Source organism: Rhododendron vialii, chromosome 12a (assembly GCF_030253575.1).
Source record: "Rhododendron vialii isolate Sample 1 chromosome 12a, ASM3025357v1".
Lineage (NCBI taxonomy): Eukaryota > Viridiplantae > Streptophyta > Magnoliopsida > Ericales > Ericaceae > Rhododendron > Rhododendron vialii.
In genome coordinates, this window is record NC_080568.1 from 25,768,545 (window position 1) to 25,785,902 (window position 17,358).

The 17,358-nt window shown below is 38.6% G+C and overlaps 2 protein-coding genes across 2 annotated transcripts; one reads left to right on the forward strand and one right to left on the reverse strand.

Moving 5' to 3' along the window:
• Nucleotides 1-2,564: 2,564 nt before the first annotated feature.
• Nucleotides 2,565-5,873, reverse strand: LOC131309598 (uncharacterized). Its single transcript, XM_058336208.1, has 5 exons — nucleotides 5,866-5,873; nucleotides 5,646-5,676; nucleotides 5,472-5,535; nucleotides 4,480-4,571; nucleotides 2,565-3,470 (listed from the first exon to the last, which is right to left on the reverse strand). Exons 1-5 carry the CDS (start codon nucleotides 5,871-5,873, stop codon nucleotides 2,565-2,567), a joined length of 1,101 nt encoding a protein of 366 aa, XP_058192191.1.
• On the forward strand, nucleotides 5,854-17,261 carry LOC131310159 (mitogen-activated protein kinase 9). The gene is made up of 11 exons (XM_058337021.1): nucleotides 5,854-6,287; nucleotides 8,324-8,732; nucleotides 8,829-8,956; nucleotides 9,080-9,139; nucleotides 12,009-12,158; nucleotides 12,419-12,574; nucleotides 12,687-12,824; nucleotides 12,919-12,992; nucleotides 14,071-14,172; nucleotides 15,546-15,783; nucleotides 16,828-17,261. Exons 1-11 carry the CDS (start codon nucleotides 6,015-6,017, stop codon nucleotides 16,894-16,896), a joined length of 1,797 nt encoding a protein of 598 aa, XP_058193004.1. The 5' UTR covers nucleotides 5,854-6,014; the 3' UTR covers nucleotides 16,897-17,261.
• The last annotated feature ends 97 nt before the right edge of the window (nucleotides 17,262-17,358 follow it).

Genomic DNA, 17,358 nt, shown 5'->3' on the forward strand with positions numbered 1-17,358 from the left:
AGATGAGTCCATTTTACTTTAGCACCAGAGTGTTTGAGTTCAGGACCAGACCAAAGAAAGGCCATTAAGGTACATTCAATATCCTTAATCACTTTACCAGGAAGGATAAAAATGGTGCTCCAATAGACTTGAATACTAAACAAGACAGATTGAATAAGAAGGGCTCTACCTCCATAGGATAAGGTAGCGTTGGACCAACACACAATTCTATGAAGAATTTTCTCTTTCAAGATAGCACAATCTTCTGACCTTAGAGAAGTAGAAATTAAAGGGACACCAAGATATTTAACAGGGAATTTTCCCTCGGGAAAGGGAAGAATATTTTGCATTTGTATCTTCAACTGATCAGCAACATTCCCATAGAACACAACACTTTTATTGGAATTAGGCTTCAATCCAGAAAAGGAGTGGAAATCAACCAAAACAGAATTAATGAGGCTGATAGAATCATGATCCACACCACTAAGGATGAAGAGGTCATCAGCAAATGCAAGGTGACAAATGTTCAAAGCACTGCACTTAGGATGGAAAGTAAAGGCGCCCTGTTGAATTCTGAACTTAAGGATAGCTGCAAAAGCTTCCATGACAATCAAGAACAAGTAGGGGGAGATGGGGTCACCCTGTCTCAAACCCCTTTGTCCAGCAAAGTACCCCTCCATGCTCCCATTAATAACCACAGAATACTTAGCAGAAGATACACATTCTCTAATCCAAGCAACAAACAGAGGAGGAAAATCCATGCAAAGCATAGTATCAAACAGAAACCCCCAGTCCACAGAATCATAGGCTTTCATTAAGTCTATTTTAATGGCACATCTAGGGCTTCCATTAGATCTGTGATAACCTCTAACCAATTCTTGCATAAGGAGAACATTATCAACAATTGATCTCCCTTTGATAAAAGCAGATTGAGCTTGGTCAATGATGAAAGGAAGAACCACTTGCATTCTATTTGCTAAGACTTTGGTAATACATTTATAACTGACATTGCAACAGGAAATAGGTCGATAATCTCTGATAGAAGAAGGGGCACTGACCTTAGGAATCAGAGAAATAGCAGTAGCATTCCATTCCTTGAGAAGTCTACCAGTACCAAAGAAGGAAGCCACAGCACTCGTAAAATCACTACCTACAACAGCCCAGCATTTTTGGAAAAACATGGAATTAAAGCCATCAGGCCCAGGGGCCTTGTCCCCATTGATAGACATAAGGGCAGCTTTAATTTCAGCCCCAATAATTGAAGCAATCAACTGATCCTTGAGGTGAGAAGGAACCTTAGCATGGATAGCTTGATTGAGAGTGGGAACAGCATTAACTTTCCCCCCAAAGGCAGTCCCTAGTAACCCAGTATAATATCCCAAAATTTCATCCTTAATAGCCCCAGAATCAGTTAAAAGATTACCACTACTATCAGTAAGGCTAAGAATATTATTCCTAGCTCTATGGGAACAGAGCTTATGATGGAAGAATTTAGAATTGTGGTCACCAAGAGCAAGCCACGTAACTCTTGACTTCTGTTTCAAGAAAGATTCCTCAGCCATTCTTAACTCCACATATTTATTCAAAGCTACTTTCTCATTAGCACACATCTCAGGGTCATGAGGGAACTTAAAAAATTGGTCTTGAATCAGATCCAAATCATCTTTAGCAGCAGCTACCCTTTTACCAATTTCAGAGTAATCCTTCAGATTAAGGTTTCTAAGAACACCCTTTAATCTTTTCAGTTTAAAGGAGAGGATAAACATAGGTCTGCCATCCACATGCTCTCCCCAAGATTGACTTAACACCCTCATAAAGTCAGGATTTTGAAGCCAGAAATTAAAGAACTTAAAAGACCTCTTTTTCTGAAAATTAGGAAGAACAGTTACAACCATGGAACAGTGATCTGATACCCCTGGAGCCAAAAGAGAAGCTTCACAATTAGGAAAAGAGACAAGCCACTGATTGTTAGAAGTCACTCTATCAATCCTACTCTTATTGTCCCCAGCACCACCTTGTTTATTAGTCCAAGTAAACCAAAAACCCCTAGCAGGCATATCATCATGGGAAATATCTGACAGGCATTGATTGAACTCAGAAGAAGCAGCAACATCAAAACCTACAAGTCTTTCAGAAGTAGCCCTAACTGAGTTGAAATCCCCCATTTGGACCCAAGGCTTAGTACCAATAGACCCAGCAATAGACCTCATATCAGCCCACAACTTCCTTCTATCTATAGGATTATTATGCCCATAAACAATGGATAAAATGAACATAGTATTGCCATCCACAGATGAACATTCAGCCACAATTAACTGATCAGAGGAGAGCAACACAGAACAAGTGAAAGCAGAAGGATCCCAACCCAAAAAAATTCTAGCAACAGGGCCTAAAGAAAAATTATGAACACACTGCCAACGAGGAGGAAAACAACTCATTATAGTAGAAGGGATATTACACAATCTGACTTTAGTTTCAACCACACCCATGATAGTCAACTTATGAGAAAAAATAAGGGACTTAACCTCTTTTTGTTTAAGGGGATTATTAAGACCCCTTATGTTCCAAGCACCGACTTTGAATGTTTAAGAACGATTCTTACCACCCCTCCCCGGACCAGGACCACTAGAAACCTGACTATTATTCACAGGCTTCTTAACTCCTTTACTTCTCCCTCGACCTCTCTTTTTAGGAACAGGAGAAGTAACAATCACATCATGGGTTAGACCATCCACAAATTCCTCCTCAGTAGGCAAACTCTCAAGATCATCCCCAGAATCAACACCCTTTTGACTCACCCCATCCTCCGTTTGTTGGAGGACAGAAAACATATTGGCACCATCCTTAGTACCAGAAGGAGAACCAGCAACAGACTCAGCCCCTACAACTACAGATACACAAGGATCAGCTGAAACAACCTTATCCTTAGCAGAACTTAGGAGAGTAGGACAAACCCCATCCTTAGCAGAAGAAACCCCCATACAAGGAACCTCAATAGAATAAGGAAGGTCCGTCGCAGGAACAACAGAAGGAGCCCCAACAGCGCTAATGGAGGGTTTCACAACCCACACTTGCTGTTTTGGCCCTATATGATCAGTCTTGACCACACAATTCTTATGGCCAAAGACATTACAGGAATTACACTTGAGAGGTTTCCAAGGATACCAAACCCGAATTGTGAAAACAGCCCCAGATGGAAGAGTCAAATCAAATTGCTCAGGCAATGGAGAGGAAGCATCCACTTCCACACAAATTTTAGCAAAATTAATCCTCTTACATGACTCAGTAAGACGATCTGCATATAATGGTCTACCTATGGCACTAGCCACACGGCTTAGCCCTTCTTCAGTCCACAATTCAAGAGGGACATTATAAAAATGTGCCCAAAGAGGGATTTTAGTGAACTGTTCCTTCACAAGATTCATTTGAGGTTGCCACTGTTTAAGCATCAACAACTTACCCCCAAAGTGCCACGGCCCAGACTCAACAACCTGTCTATAAGCCCCAGATTTATCAAAACGAAAAAAGAAGAAACCCTCATCATTAGAAAGGACATCCTTAAGGCCAAATTTTTCCCAAATCCTAGATTTATCAATTCAAGCGGGTCGGGTTTGCTTTAAAATAAATGGGTCAGGTTGGGTATGGGTAATTAGACTCATAGTTAATGGGTCTAAATGGGTCAATGACCCATTAAAGACCCAACCCACTAACAATTTACCCAATTTGACCCAAACCCGCCCGTTTGCCACCCCTACCAAAAATGTATTTTATTTAGGGGAAAAAGCTGAAATAGTCTCTGTAGTTAAGTGTTTGTGTCAACTTAGTCCTTGTAGTTGTAATTTGCTCGATTTACACTCTATACTTTTCATTTTGTTTCAACTTGGTCCAATTACTAACCGCCGTTAGTTCGCCGTTAGTCCTTTTAACAACAAAATCAAAAGGCTCCCTTTTTAGGGGTTAAAATAGTAATTCTCTCATTCCCCTCTTGCCCTAATATTAGGGGTGTGCACGGTTCGGGTGGGTCGGGTTTGCTCCCGAACCCGATAAAATATGTCAGGTAACAAATATTTTGGGCCCGCAAACCGAATCGAAAAGGGGTAAGAACTGTCCGCGAGTCAGATTCTTTACGTCGGGTCGAGTCCGACCAAAAACTGAATTAATTTTTATGAATTGGTCCGGTCAGGTAAGAAACACACCAACCCGGACCCCGAACCAAAATCTGATTTTTAACAGAAAATACACCTGTACTCTTCCGAACCACATGTTCGACCCCACCTGAGACCCTTCGAGTCAAGTCGGGTCGGGTCCGCGGGTGAATGGATTTTTTGCACAGGCCTACCTAATATACCTTTGAACCAAAACACAACTCATTCTTTCATTCTCCATTGATAAGGAGGCACTTGAAAAGAAATTTGGTTATAGTTTTCTGCAAAAAGTTGCCCTCCAATTCCGCATTTTTATGATCAGCCATGAGGCAACATAACCACTGGTATTGTCTACCTGTTCAACTTGTGACTGAGATGTCTTATTTTGCTGCATAGTACTAAAAATACATATAGAACTGTGTCCAAAAGTCACAACAAGATATAAATCTAAAAGTCACAACATGATAAAGAACCATATCTAAAAGTCAGAATATTACATGAACTAATGGGTTGTTCGGCTAAATAAGTCAAGTGGCTTATTTTTTGTCCTTATTCAATTTTTTTTGCATTTGTTAATTTTTTTATCAATTTTCGGAGATTATTGCTTCGTCATGACGAGGGGAACCTAAAAAGTAAAAAATTACCATCGAAATCCATTTTTTAATAAAGACAAAAAAATTGACTTATTGGCTTATTTTTGTCTTTATTGGCTTATTTTTGTCTTTTTTTAAAAGAACTAACGGCGGACTAACGGCAGTTAGCAATTGGACCAAATTGGAACAAAATAGAAAGTACAGAGTGTAAATTGAGTCAATTATAACTACAGGGATCAAGTTGACACAAACACTTAACTACAAAGACTATTTCGGTCTTTTTCCCTTTTATTTAATTCAAAGCCTTAACATGAAGCTTAAAAAATGAAGCTTAAAAAATAAGTAGATGATAACTAAATAAACAAATTTTAAACAACTATGCTTGATTAGTTGCCAATTCAAAAACTTATTGATAAGCTGATGATTAGCAAGTATAAAACAAAACTGAAGACTAATGACAAGATAAATAAATACTTCCAAAAAAAATCAATTACTAATTTTTTCCACAACAATTATCTCAGAAAGCGCCACAGTAGTCGAAATTGTTGTTACTCACGTAAATCTCAAAGTGCCTTTTTAAGAATCTAATTCGTATTTTTTTGGTATTGGAGTCATTTGCTTTTTTTTCTTACCCGCCAATTATTTTGGCCCCATAATAGAGAAAATTTTCCCGCAAAATCCTATGCTTTTGGCTGGATCACTTTTGCAAGAAAGTAAATCTTGCAGGAAAACTTGAGAACATGTTTCCCACTACTTTCTTGGTAACTAAACACTGCAAAAGTTATGGGAAAATTGATTTTCCCATCATTTCCTGACAACTGAACGAGGCCAAAGTAGAAACATGTTTATGTTTTCATAAAAACAAAAACAAGTACTAACATGTTTGGTAATATTTGTGTTTCCAAAATTTTCTTTTTGGAAAAAACACCTTTTTGTTGTTTCCATAATTTACAAGAACTCTAAAAAAATGTATGAAAAACAAAAAAGTAGAAACCTCTTACCGAACAAGTTTTTTGATTAATTTTCAAAAAAATAAAAAAAACCAAAAACTGAAAATAAAAAATTAACAAAATGGAGTATCAAAAGTAACGTTCGGAGAATATCGTGAACTCACGTATATACCGGAACACTTGCGCATATACACTCACATATACATACAGGTATACAGAGAGAGAGAGAGAGAGAGAGAAGCGGAGGGAGAGCGGGCAATGCTGGGAGCGATCGGCTGCGATTCAACCGCCGATCGATTGGTAGCGATAGTTTAGGGCATCCGTGTGTATACGGCCTATGTGTATGTATGGGGAGTGGAGCATTTGTGGACGGTGTTCGTCGCTGGTTCCAACGTCGATCAACAACAACAACAATAACATCATCGTCGTCCTCCTCATCAACAACAACAGCAATATTTGACCATAATAGGGCGAGCGATGAATCTAATCTCCACAACAACGGCAACAATGATAACCGGTTACTAAATGCAAGCGAGGAACTCAAGGTTTTTGATATCTCTGTTTTGAAGCTAATCAAAGTCCCTAAGCGACTCAGCTACATCATGGATCCTCACAAAAAGGTCTCTTTCTCTCTCTAGATATATGTATGATATGTTTGTGTGTCTATGGATCGGGTTTTATTTGGGAATTTGATTTGATTTGATTGAAGTTTTCTAATTGTTTCTTTGCCTTTGATTGGCCGTGTGTGTCGCTTTTAACCGGGTTGAATGGTAAGCGGCAACCAATTGTTAAAGCCTGTCCATTGCCGTTTCCTTTTCTTTTTTTTTTTCCTCCCCTTTTTTTGGTAATCTTGTTGATTTTTGCAGTAGTTATGTTGATTATACATGACTCCAATTTGTACCCGAGCGAATGTTGTTGCGAAGTAGTAATGACCCGGTGGGTCCAGGGTCGCGCTTCAAGGTACCCGAGATCCTCTGTACCGAGAAATTTGGTGTACCTCTGAACTGAGATGTTTTGGGTTGTTAGATTATGTGAGTTTTTATTTTTTTTATTTTTTATGTTTTAAAATTTTTATGTGATCCAATGGTCGAAAATGCACCGGTACAGAGGTACAGAGAATTTCAGTACAGATGATTGATTCTGCTACAAGGATCGATAAATTGCAACTTGTAAACAAATCAAATTGATTGTTGAATTTGAGGAGAAGCAAGCTGCTGAAAATATATTGACAGATCACTAAGACGTTGGTGATCCGCACCCAACTTCACCCTTGTATCGACTTTGGTTAGTTGAATAACTCAATTGAAGAAAGCATGAAGGCTTCCTCAATCGTTGGATAAAACCTTGATGCAGTATTAGTATGCCTTCGGAAGTTCACTGCCAACTATTGATCTTGCGTTGATGAACTGGATGTTTATTCACAGGGAATGCCAAGCTTCAGATGGGGCTGAGTTGACAAATGAACAAGAAATTATGAAGAACAAATAACTTGCATAAATACTTAATGTTATCTATTGGGAGAAATCTTGGCAATGATAGTATTATGGAGCCATTGATTAATACAAAACATCCATTGGAGATTCACTCCTAGTCCAATATTCGATAAAATGGAAAATAGGGGGTAGCCAATTTTGGGTTGATTGGACTCGGGCTGATTTTTTGTGTATTCTCCACCTTCTGGCCCTCATGTTGAGTGGTAAATCATCATCTATATTTGCAATCATCACCACACTTAACCTTTGCATTCTTACAAAGAGGATTTCGATGTTAGATACACAATTAGTACTACATGGAGGAAATTAACAGTAAACAAATTGACTATAGTCTATAAATAAATATAAAGATAATCGTGCAATTCTAGGCTTCATCAACTAATATTTCTGTCTGGCTGCCAGGACAATCTATTGATCTGCTGTAATTCTTTGATAATTGTCTACTTTTTTTTTTTTTGACTTTTTCTTTCTATCCCATTGGGAGTTTGTCATCAATGCTAGCCATTCATCTGCTTACTCAGTTATTTGCTTTCTTAACAATGTTTATATTATTTACTAATCGCTCCTTGATATATGAAATATACTTGGGTCCATTTAGTTGTGTAATGGATGAGGTGGAGTATTAGAGTCTTGACATCCTAAGTGGAATATCATCAGCAAGTTAAACAGATGAGAGATAGATATCTACCTTTTCCTCTTACACTGCCCTCCCAAGTGTATTAAGTGATTTCTTACTCTTTGACGGTTATAAGTCATCTCGGGTGAATCCTTACATGTCATCGTCATGGTAGTTTCTGCTCTTGAGAACCTCTTTTTTTTGTCATTTTGGCCAGAGCATAGGTTCTCTAATGCATTATATGTTTATGATTTTGCATAGTCTTAACACAAGAATATAAGAAATCTTGCAATTTTCTGTACTCTTCTTTTTGGGAATTCTATTCACTCCGCTTGGTTCCCAACTTTGGAAGTAACTTTAACTCTCTTGGCACAGTTTTCAATAAATATCTCTCTATCTTTCTCCACTCATTACCACTCAACTCTCAAAAATAACTTTCTGAGATTTAAACCAAACAAAGTGATTAACTTCTAGTCTTCTACTTCGTCTGTGACATTGATGCTTCATGTCCTTTTTAAGAGTAAGCTAATGTGTCAATTTTACTCAGAGCTCTCTGGACAAAGAATTCTTCACAGAGTATGGGGAAGCAAGCAGATATCAAATTCAGGAAGTTGTTGGCAAAGGAAGTTATGGTGTTGTTGGTTCTGCCATTGATACACACAATGGGGAAAGGGTAGCAATCAAAAAAATCAATGATGTGTTTGAGCATGTCTCTGATGCCACAAGGATCCTCAGAGAAATCAAGCTCCTTCGACTGCTCCGTCATCCGGATGTAGTTGAAATAAAGCATGTCATGCTTCCTCCTTCTCGCAGAGAATTTAGAGACATATATGTTGTATTTGAGTTGATGGAATCTGATCTTCACCAAGTGATTAAAGCAAATGATGATCTTACACCTGAACATTATCAGTTTTTCTTGTATCAGCTTCTTCGTGGCCTAAAATATATACATACTGGTTTGTACTTTTCAGCATTATCATAGCCCCTGTAATCTTCTCCTTTTGCATTCTATGTCCTCTTTGTTTACTGCTATACCCTTTGATTTCTTTCAGCAAATGTGTTCCATCGAGATTTAAAACCAAAAAATATACTTGCTAATGCGGATTGCAAGTTGAAGATTTGTGATTTTGGGCTTGCTCGCGTATCCTTTAATGATGCCCCATCAGCTATTTTCTGGACGGTATGTTATAATACCCTATGGTATTCGCTACTTATGCTTTTTTCCTCTTTTTCCTTATTCTGTAGACTACTTATCTGAAACTTTGGAATTAACTTTTGTTTGCATCTTTTAAATTTGTCAAAGGACTATGTTGCTACCCGATGGTATCGTGCTCCCGAACTCTGTGGCTCTTTTTTCTCCAAAGTAAGCTTACTGTATCATTTAATACCACACGCAATATGTGCTGTTCTCTGAAATTTTATATCCCCATGATTGTAAATTGTAATACCCAATTGACAGCAATGCTATTAAGCCACAGTGCGTGGCACTATGCATACTATTGGAATGTGAGATAGTCTATGCAACTTTTTGTTCAACTTTTCTCCTTTTTTGTCATTTCCCTTCTGAGGGTTTTATTGTCAACTGCAGTTGATTGGTTATTTTTTGTGGAGTGTGTAGTGCTGCTTGTAGAATCTATTCAGTGGCCTCAGTAATCGTTGGATGATGTTAGTTCATTGGATTTTATTATTTATCCTATTTGGAGTTAGTAGAGCCATGTGTAAACATGTAGTTTATCTTTATCGCATGGATAACCATTTGATCTAACATCATCCAAACTCTTGACCACTCTTCTCTACAAGAAGGCATAAGGCGGTTTGATGAAACGCCATCAATAGCATTTTGGGTACGTTGAGGGTGGTGTGGAATGCTACACCCTTGGTTTCTCTAGAGAAAGACCGATGATGCACTGGGTTGCAAAAGCATACACACCAAGCCAGATGCCTTCGTGGGCTACAAGCCTAAAGTATTGCAGCCCTTGTAGCTTTTGCTATTGTCTCAGGTGATGCAGCGCCAGCTGTTGGCAGTTATAAAATAGGAGATATGCCTCTTCGTAATATGCGTCAAAATAATCTTTTAGAGGCCGCAACTCACTTCACGGAGAACCTTGCCGCGTTCCTCACTGTTGCTGTAGTCTCTTACTTCTAATGCTTTGCCCTCATTTTCAGCTTACCTTTCGGTAATGGCACCTTGTTGATGTGAAAACTTTTGTGCCAACCAACTTACAAGGTGACCCATGTAGTGTGATAGTTTAAGGAAGTCCTACCTCATAATACATGTGTATGTGGATTCCTTTGGTGCCAATGAGGTAGTAGCTTAGGTTGCTGCCTCTGTAAGCCCTACGGGAGGTCACTTTAGGTACTGATCTCCATGAGTGTAACTCATTAAGTGGATGGCAGTTTCTGTTTAGTGGATGGAAATATATTTTCCTTCTTAAGAAATCCTCTTCTGAAGAGACTGGGAGCATAATTTCAATGCTTGCTGTGTTTTTTAAATTTACGCATTGCTGCTGGAGAACGTTTAGGGCCATAGCTAGTTGTGTGTGTTTATGAGAAATTATTTTTGCAGATTTTGAGATTCTTACTTTTCAAAATAAGTTTGTATTATTTCCAAAAATTTTAGATAACAGATTTTCGGATTCTATAGATTTTGAAATGTTCAAAAAGGAATGAAATTTTGAAAATTCCAAAGCTGGGTCAGGTTTTAGATTCTGAGTTTTATAAAAGCTGTTTTTCAACTTTTTGCGGTAAACAATACCAGCTTTTATGACAGCTTAATTATAATTTCACTGTTATGGTAAACGAGTAAAATCTAGAATTTGAAGCTAAAATCTGATATCTGTATTCACATCTATCTCAAACACGCCCTTGGTGAGCTACCTTAAGGCCTTTATGAACACTTTCTTATCTAAGACACACCATCTACTCCATTGAATAACTAATGTGCTTTAGTCTTCAACTTGTCCCTTGATTGGTCTTAATCTAAGTCTGACAGCTTTATTTTTTCATGATGTCATAGAGGCCTTTACTTTGTGTTTTTTTTAATCACCAGTATCCTCCCCAGTGGACTGACTAACCCAGAAGACCAATCCCCCTGTCCACTTGCGGGGGCCCAATTGAAGCCTGGGTAAAGCCCCCATTGGACTGGCCCAACACATGAATAATAGCACGCAGGTGGGAGTCGAACCCCCAGACAAAAGGCTTCCTGAGGCTCCTCTTATTGCCAAGTGATTACCACTGCCTTTACTTTGTGGTCTGCTATTGGTGTTGCAATCATCATTCTTTGATGAGCTGCCACGAGAAGTCAACTGGATATTATGTGTCTTAGTTTTTAACTGACGAAAGACGATATATTGGTTGCTGGTGTTAAGAGTGCTTCTCCGGATTATTGATAGATGTTCCCTCATCAAGGTGGTTGGGCACCCCTACCTCCATGGAGGGTATCTGATGAGACACTATAATTTCAAATTTGCAGTATCACGTAAAGTAGGATTCACTCATGAATCCTGTTCCGTTGAGATTGCAGAGAACTTGATCCAAAAGACTTTTGGATAGTTCTGCAGTTTTTCCCCCTAATTATAGGACATTTTGTTTCCTCATTTTGGCTTCTGTTAGTGTATGGGTAAATATAATGCATGTCTATTTCACTTATGTACCTTTTCCGTGTGCTGCAGTAGTACAGCTATTCTTTTGGTTATCAATTCAGTCATCTTGGTGACTTAGAGCGGGCAGTATATCACTTCAGTATTTATGTTTATTGTCATTTGTCTTGTTCCACATGGGTAGTAGACTTTATTTTGCTTAGTAGTCAGTTGCTTATTGTTTTTATGTCTCCATTATTCAGCAATATACAGATTCTCTCTTTTGTAGCGTGATATCAGAGCCTTGGTTCTAAGAGGTCTCAGGTTCAAGTCTCTCCGTTTGCATTTGAGTCTCTCCGTTTGCATTTGTCCCCCATTTGTATCATGCTTCTCCCCTTTGCATATTTCGCTCTATGTTTGGATCTAGTGAAACTAGGTTGCACACAATGGAGGGTGTTGGATAGCTCGATATACATCATTCGCCCAATTTCCTGACAACTTGAGCCTTTGGGACATTTTTTAACTTGACAATTTTAATTTACATGTTATGTATATATCTCTTGATTTCTTGAAGTATGAAATGATGTCTCAGATATTCCTACTCTTGATTTCTTGAGGTATGAATTGATGTCCTGGATATTCCTACTCTTGCAGTATACACCCGCAATTGATATATGGAGCATTGGATGCATATTTGCTGAAATGCTTACAGGAAAACCATTGTTTCCCGGAAAAAATGTGGTGCACCAGTTAGATCTCATGACTGATTTGCTTGGCACTCCTCCTCCAGAATCCATAGCTAGGGTTAGTTGTGTATTGCTGTTTTATTCCATTATTTTGTAAAAAGTTTTGTTTTCCAATTCTTATACTTGGGTTGCAGAAACTGGCAGCTGTTGGATTGCATCGTGCATTGTAACATTTTGAGCTCTATATTGTCCAAAAACCGCTTTCATGAACTGAAAGCAACTATACTGTTGTACTATTACCTCGTTACATTGAATTGATGAGGCCAATAGTTTATTTAATTTTAGCCTTGTAACGAGGTATTTCATTGACAATTGCAGATTAGGAATGAAAAAGCAAGAAGATACCTGAGTAGCATGCGTAGAAAACCAGCAGTTCCATTTGTACAGAAGTTCCCCAATGTAGATCCACTAGCTCTTCGCCTTCTGGAACGCCTTCTAGCATTTGACCCCAAAGATCGACCATCTGCCGAAGAGGTGGCCTTTTTGCAAATCAAATATTTCACCACTTAAAAATTGATAACAAGTACTACCAAAAGAAAGAAATCTCTGTATCTTGTTCCTGATTGTTTGGTGCTTAAATTTGCAGGCATTATCCGATCCTTACTTCAGTGGTTTGGCAAATGTGGACCGTGAACCAGCCACACAACCCATATCAAAACTTGAGTTTGAGTTTGAGAGAAGAAAATTAGCAAAAGATGATGTTAGAGAGTTGATTTATCGAGAGGTATGGTCTTACAACATGATGCCTGTTGTTTTGGTAAAAGTGAGGCTTCTGTTCAATCACTAAACTTGTATTGGACCTTGTCTGGAGTGAACAGATTTTGGAATATCATCCCCAGATGCTCCAGGAGTATCTTCGTGGCGGAGATCAGACTAGCTTCATGTACCCGAGGTGAGGCACTTATTTTTGTTCTTCTAACGAAACCATTTTTTTGGGTAACATATGTCAAATTGCTTCTGATATTTACTGGCGCTTCAGAAAACAGGAACTATCCAATAGATTTGATTGGGCTATGGAACAAAATGATTCTTAGTCGTTAACGTTTGTTCTATTGTCATGTTTGTAAAACCTGATGTCTGGATCTGTCTATTGCGCTTCTGCTGACTTCATGGGTATCTTAGAGCAATGATGTCACACCGATGGTTGAGGAACTTCCCTCTCTCACTCTCTCACACACACAAGTGCGCGTGTAAAAGTTTGCCTTAGAGACTGGTGGGTGTTAGTAATTGCCTTAATTTGGTGGTATGAGCAGGAGTTGGAAGATACCGAGGATGAGAAGGAGGTCAGCTTTTGGTGATTTCATTGATTTACTTTCAGTCCCTTGTCCAACTAGGCATCCATTGAGGGATCAAATTTGTAGAGTGCAAAATAGAGCTAAGACAAGGGTGAAGTTTATCTAATTTTGGTTAAAGGTCATAATTTACACATTGCTATAACTTACAGTTCTCTCAGCCTTTCATGTTGCGCCTTCTGTGAAATTTGATTGTGGATTAAAACCACTGGTAAATTTTCAATCTATCCCCCTCATCCTCATGATGTTCTGTTAGTTTAACTTTGGACCACAGTTTCTTGAACTACACTGGAGCTTCCATTTCCTGAGAAATTCATATCCCTCTGTTCTTTCGTATCGAATGAACCATTGTATTAGTGCTTCAAATAATTAAGATGTATTCCTCGCAACAAATCTTCTATTATGGAACTCTTCCCTGCAACACACCTTTTTTGGTGGGGGGTAGTACTGCAATAGACCTTTTATTTACTGTGTTGGTGCTGACAGGAGGAAGGTTCCAAGGCTACAATGGCACAATTTTCATTTTGCAGTTTTGCTGCTTCCATTTGTTTTGCTTGTGTATAAATCAGTATGCCTGTTATTGCTTTGTTTATAGAAGGTGGCCCCCTTTATATTCTGAACACTTTTTTGGCTAAAATTTAGAGTTCTCACTTATGTTAGTTGTTTGTGTCCTTCCAGTGGTGTTGATCGATTCAAGCGACAGTTTGCCCATCTTGAGGAGCATTACGGTAAAGGTGAAAAGAGTTCTCCACTCCAAAGGCAGCATGCTTCATTGCCTAGGTAAGATGTTTAACTTTGATGTTTTAAATGTCTTGCTATTGTCATTGGTTGGCTATAAGAAGCCGGGACACAGACATGTGAACACGTAAGGCTTCGTAAAAGTAGGACACGGACATTGGGGGTATGTTGAAACTATTGTATCAATTGAAGGTAAGAATCAACGATAATGTCACAATTATGAAATATGTGAAAGCGAAGTCACTAAATGAGTTTTTATGAACTAAGCATCCATGAAAGTTTTGACCCTGACCCAAATATTTTTTTTGTATTCTAACCTCCTGATATGTCCCTAGCATGTCCTCATCATGTCCTAGAATGTTCAACTAAACATATTCCATAGAAAAGTGAGCATGTTATATGGCATGTCCTACATGTGTCCGGAGAGTAGAGTGTCGTGTCCTTGTTTGAAACCTGTTGTGTTTGGGGGCGAAATGTATATTGCCCATGGATACTTGATGCTGGTAGACGTGTCCATAATTCATATTGGTGGTTTGGTAGTCCATTGGTTCCATAAGTCCAAACATTTGCTCTCACTGCCTTTCCTTAATTCATGTATTGCCAGATTCTAGGTCTCTCTCTAGATTCTAAAATCATTCTTTCTCAACAAATTTATCGACTATTGTATGCTCCCCCATCTGGAAAATGTGGGTCATCAACCAAACTAGCGTGAGTGTCTGGAGTCGCCACTCAAGTTTGAAGCTATACCGAAGGAACCAAATGGAACACATAAGCAAAGACTACCAGTCCGTCATAACCAAATATTAGTTGGCTCGGGAGCTACGTTACGAGATATGAAGGTGTTAGGCACTCCATCCCGCCTAACCTCGGGATCGACTAATCACTCAAGGGATTTTATTTTCATTTTGGTATTACGTGTTAACTATACAACTAAGGGGGGGACATGCAAAGGGGTTTGAAAGCTATAAACAAGCTAAACATGCATTTCTACTAATGAGAAAACAAAACAGTAGAATAATGTATTAAACAGGGAAGTTAACAAAATATAGAGATTGTGTAGAATATACCTTGCCTTTGCAAGGTTCAATGTTGCATACACAAGGTTAGATAATGCGTGCGCATGTATCAATCAAGCATATGCAAAGTTAGTTCAAGACCGTTTTAGGTATTAGGATCCATTTACATCATCGGGGAGACATCCAACCATTGCTTAAAGATTCTTAGGGGGTCCAAATTGGGGTGTCTACAACAATACAAAATGTTTGTTTGTGTCTGCTGAAGCCGGTTTCTGCAATTTTGATAAGCTGTCTTTGTAAGTTGGGAAACATGTTTAGTTGACCTCTTATGCTTATGGTTTCATAGTTTCACTAGTTTGACGGCATGTTTATTTGCATTACAAATCTTCCTTTCTTCAGAGAACGGGTTAGTGCACCCAAGGGTGAAACTACTTCTGATGATAGTGATCAAACAGTGGCATCTGTTGCTACCACTCTTCAGAGTCCTCCCAAGCAATGCCAGGGATCAGACAATGCAAATACAAATCTGCAGCAGAATGGACTCAACAAGCCAAACTACAGTGCCCGTAGCCTATTAAAGAGTGCTAGTATTAGTGCTTCCAAGTGTATAGGCGTCCAAGCAAGAAAAGATCCAGAGGTAATCTGTTGCATAAATGTTTGCTAATGTTTGTTCATTTTGAGAACATCGTTCATTGGACTCGATGTTTGAATGCTAATAGATGGAACACACTCTCACCAATCAAATTGCTCAAGGGAAAAAACAAGAAATAGTGTACCATGTAGGAATTGACCTCCTTTTCTTAAAGGCGATGCTATGCTGCAATTAAATGGGGTATTAAGAGTAGATTTTTAAGCTTTTAGTTTCTTGGGTGAAAGAAAAGATTGAGCATTATTAGTGGTTGGTTGGAATTCATATAACATCTCCAATCCTTACCCATTTTTTCACCCAAATTTGGATAGAGATTTGGGTTTGAAGCTTGATTTGGGTAAGACATCTCCAATGCTAAACCCATATTTTTACCCAAATCTATTATTGAATGGCACACTTGTGATTAATGAGTGGCATGCGTGTAATTGGTGAAAGTGAAAAGAGGATTTGAAAAAAAAGGTATGGGTTTGAGTCTCCCCAAATTTGGGTGAGGAAATTGGAAGAACTCAAGATATTGGAGATGAGTTTTTTGGCTTTTTACTCAAATTTTGGGTAAGGGTAGTAAAATGGGTAAGGATTTGAGATGCTAAGAGCTTTTATTTGCTCCTGGTGTACTTGGGTGCTGCCTTCTTCCTGTCTATTTTCTTGTGGAACATTTATTTACTGGTGGAACGAGAACAAAGATGTACAACACCCTAAATAATGTTGCTCTATAGGCATCTAGGCACACCGCAGCTCACAACTTCATATTCTTTTGACACTTTTTTTTGAGAAAGAACAAAGGCAAATTATATTGATGAAACACCGATACAACTTACACCGCCCATGGGCAACGAAGATAGAAATCTAAATATCTAAAAAACCAAAAGAAAAAGAAAAATCTACTGATGTGACTATGTAATACTAGTACTATTAAAAGAGCTAAATGTCTTTTGTTTCAAGCACAACTTGATGCTTTCGTTTAACACTTGTTTCGTTATTGCTACTACTTTTGTTTTGACTACTAATTCCGGTTGTCTTAAAATGTCACAGGAAGAACCTATTGCTGAGCATGAGGAGGTTGATGGGTTGTCGCATAAGTTAGCAGCCCTGCATGCCTGATTTTAACACTATTCTCCAGTAACTCGACTAGAGTCAGATGGCTCCATTCACGCCAGTTAACTGTTTGCCAGTGGTTTCATGGTGACCTGAATCAAGTTTCTTTTCTTCGTTTCGTGTAGACGCTAACAGGACTCATATTGTTGTTGCAGTTTGTTTGTGTTGTAACAGCACTAGTGAGAAGAAATCCTCTGCAATGGTCTTATTTACGTTTTGGAGATGCGAAATCCTTGTATTTATTGGAGTGGATGAGCAGACATTGATATAGGAAGAGAATGACTGTATACCTTTGTTATATTATGTTTAAATGGATGATGAAGTACTGGCTACCTTTTCTGGTAGCGTATAGCCGTTAACTTTTGCAGAAAGATTTGTACTTCAGGATGGGCAATCCCTTGAAAATGGCTACTTGATTGGTCATTCTAACTTCACTAGTTCTAAAATGAGAAAACCCACTCACTCATT

Excerpts from the sequence above, each read along its gene's own strand:
- LOC131309598 (XM_058336208.1), bottom strand. Across the intron at positions 5,536-5,645 it reads ATTATGGAAACAACAAAAAG|TTGTCAGGAAATGATGGGAA; the intron begins GTGTTTTTTCCA and ends GGCCTCGTTCAG. Across the intron at positions 3,471-4,479 it reads CTCAGTCACAAGTTGAACAG|GTTGTTGAGTCTGGGCCGTG; the intron begins GTAGACAATACC and ends GCTTATAGACAG.
- LOC131310159 (XM_058337021.1), top strand. The coding sequence starts at position 6,015 with ATGGGGAGTGGAGCATTTGTGGACGGTGTTCGTCGCTGGTTCCAACGT. Across the intron at positions 12,159-12,418 it reads CTCCAGAATCCATAGCTAGG|ATTAGGAATGAAAAAGCAAG; the intron begins GTTAGTTGTGTA and ends TGACAATTGCAG. Across the intron at positions 14,173-15,545 it reads CAGCATGCTTCATTGCCTAG|AGAACGGGTTAGTGCACCCA; the intron begins GTAAGATGTTTA and ends TCCTTTCTTCAG.